The sequence below is a fragment of the Beta vulgaris genome, chromosome 9, assembly GCF_026745355.1.
Source record: "Beta vulgaris subsp. vulgaris cultivar EL10 chromosome 9, EL10.2, whole genome shotgun sequence".
NCBI lineage: Eukaryota > Viridiplantae > Streptophyta > Magnoliopsida > Caryophyllales > Amaranthaceae > Beta > Beta vulgaris.
The window spans coordinates 8,605,305-8,607,399 of record NC_079210.1 but is presented as its reverse complement, the minus strand read 5'-3'; the positions used below and the strand labels follow the sequence as shown (position 1 = coordinate 8,607,399).

The window sequence follows — 2,095 nt, the reverse complement described above, 5'->3', positions numbered from 1 at the left end:
AGCCCTTCTAGCTTAAGGGCTGCGCTTTTCTAGCGCAGCCCTACTTAAAAAGTGAAGGGCTGCTACTGAAAGGGCTGCAGTCAAAAAGCGCAGCCCTACATGCCTTTTTTAGCGCAGCCCTTCTTCATTTTTCCACTAGTGAAATAATACATTTCTATATCGCACAAGTAAAAAAGCAGTCTTAACCATCCTCCAACTATATCGTGTCTCAACCATCCTCCAATTGTATTTTTCATCCTCCAAGTATCCTAAAAGAAACAAATAATACATTTCTAGCTCTCGTTCTATAAGTTGACAACCCAACATCCTCTAATCACTCTTGACACTCGAGACCTATTACTTTATGTTCCACTATCGATAAAATGATTTTTGAGATTATTGCCAATAGACATAAACCTTATCCATCCACTTCAAGGATATTTTATCTCTGATAAATTCATTCAGTATAATATGCTCATTGTCAGTTAGATTTTTCATTTTATTCAGTTATAAATCGTAAAGTTATAGTTCGATATACAGATTTAAAACTTGACATGAAAAAAAGTTATGATAGATTGGAGTAGAACTACATCTTAGAAGTTTCTAAACAATTTGGTTTTGATGAAAAAATGGATTAAATGGTAGAATAAAGCATCAAGACAACATCTTTTTGAGTTTTGGTTGATGATTCTCCTAAAGTTATATCATTCCCTAGTAGGGGTATTCGTCAAAAGGTATCCTTTATCCCTCTATATCTTTATAATGTGTACATAAATCCTAGCCAGAATTATCCAAAGCACTCATACATAATGAAAATGTAGAATATGTGCATAATTACTCTGTAATTATTCTGTAAATAGTTTCTAGCTGTTAGTATTTTCAGTAGTTTTATTTTTCTTGTTAAAGTATATATTAGGTGTTATTTCCTTTGTTGTGAGCTGTATTGGTGATGCACTGTCCTTTCTTGGACTGTAGTGAAGTGCAAGGTGTATATATAAAGGTAGGTAGAATCCTTTTAGGCTTGAGAGCCCCAATCATCATTGCTGTGCCTCCAAGTCTTTTTCTTCGTTCTTTATTTCATCAAGGAATGAAACCTGATATTGCACAGGTTTCTTCATGGTATCAGAGCTAACTAGGTGTTAGGCTCTCTGAAATTATTTCTTTTTCTTTTGCTGTTCTTCTGTTGTCAAAGCTGAAATCTTTCCCATTTTTCTTTTCATCAAAGATCAAATCTTTGATATTTTTGTGTCAAGATTGAGACCTCAGATTTTGATTTCGAGCTTGACAAATTCTTTAGTATGGGAGATAAGAGTGAAAAACAACAGACAATACCTTATGCCGATCCATATTATTTAGGAAGCTCGGAGCAATCTAATACAGCTCTGGGACCTATTATTTTCAATAGAAAAAAATTACATCAACTGGAGTAGGAGTGTGAGGATGTCTCTTGGCGCCAAGAACAAGTTGGGTTTCATCAGTGGTAAGATAACAAAACCTTTATCTACTGCTGAAAACTATGATAAATGGTATAGGAATAATTCTATGCTGAGATGTTGGCTCACCGCCAGTGTGAGTGCTAAGATAGCTGAGCAAATGTTGATTTGCAATAGTGCAAAGGAGTTTTGGGATGAATTGGAAGAGAGATATGGTCAATCTAATGCACCTCAGTTGTACATGATCAAGAAAGAACTGAATGCTTTTGAGCTGAACAACATGAGTGTGAGTGAGTATTTTGGGAGATGGAAAGGTTTTTGGGATGAATTGGGCAGTCTTGAGGGATTTCCAGAGTGTACATGTGGTGCACTAGGAAAATGTTCATGTGATTTCATGAAGAAACTCCTCGAGAGAGATGAAAAAAATAAGTGATAGACTTTCTCATGAAGTTGAACTCCGGATATGATAATTTGAAGCAGAATATTGTGGGTTTGGACCCTCTTCCTAGCTTAAACAAAGCACATCAAATGGTGTTGCAAGTAGAAAAGCGGAAGGAGATATGTGGGACTCTTGAGTTTGGGAATGAAGCTAGTGGTTTTGCTGTAGGAAGAGAAAACTACAACTACCCGCATCAAAAGAAGAATGTCCAAGGAGTAAATCTAGGAAAACAAGGGTGGAAAAG

The 2,095-nt window shown here is 36.0% G+C and overlaps 1 protein-coding gene across 1 annotated transcript; it reads left to right on the top strand.

The window, feature by feature from the left end:
• The first annotated feature begins 1,419 nt into the window (after positions 1–1,419).
• Positions 1,420–1,845, top strand: LOC109135969 (uncharacterized). Its single transcript, XM_019251586.2, has one exon. The coding sequence runs from the start codon at positions 1,420–1,422 to the stop codon at positions 1,843–1,845; it is 426 nt and encodes a 141-aa protein (XP_019107131.2).
• The last annotated feature ends 250 nt before the right edge of the window (positions 1,846–2,095 follow it).

What these genes read in the sequence shown, in the direction of transcription:
- LOC109135969 (XM_019251586.2), top strand. Translation starts at nt 1,420, where the DNA reads ATGTCTCTTGGCGCCAAGAACAAGTTGGGTTTCATCAGTGGTAAGATA.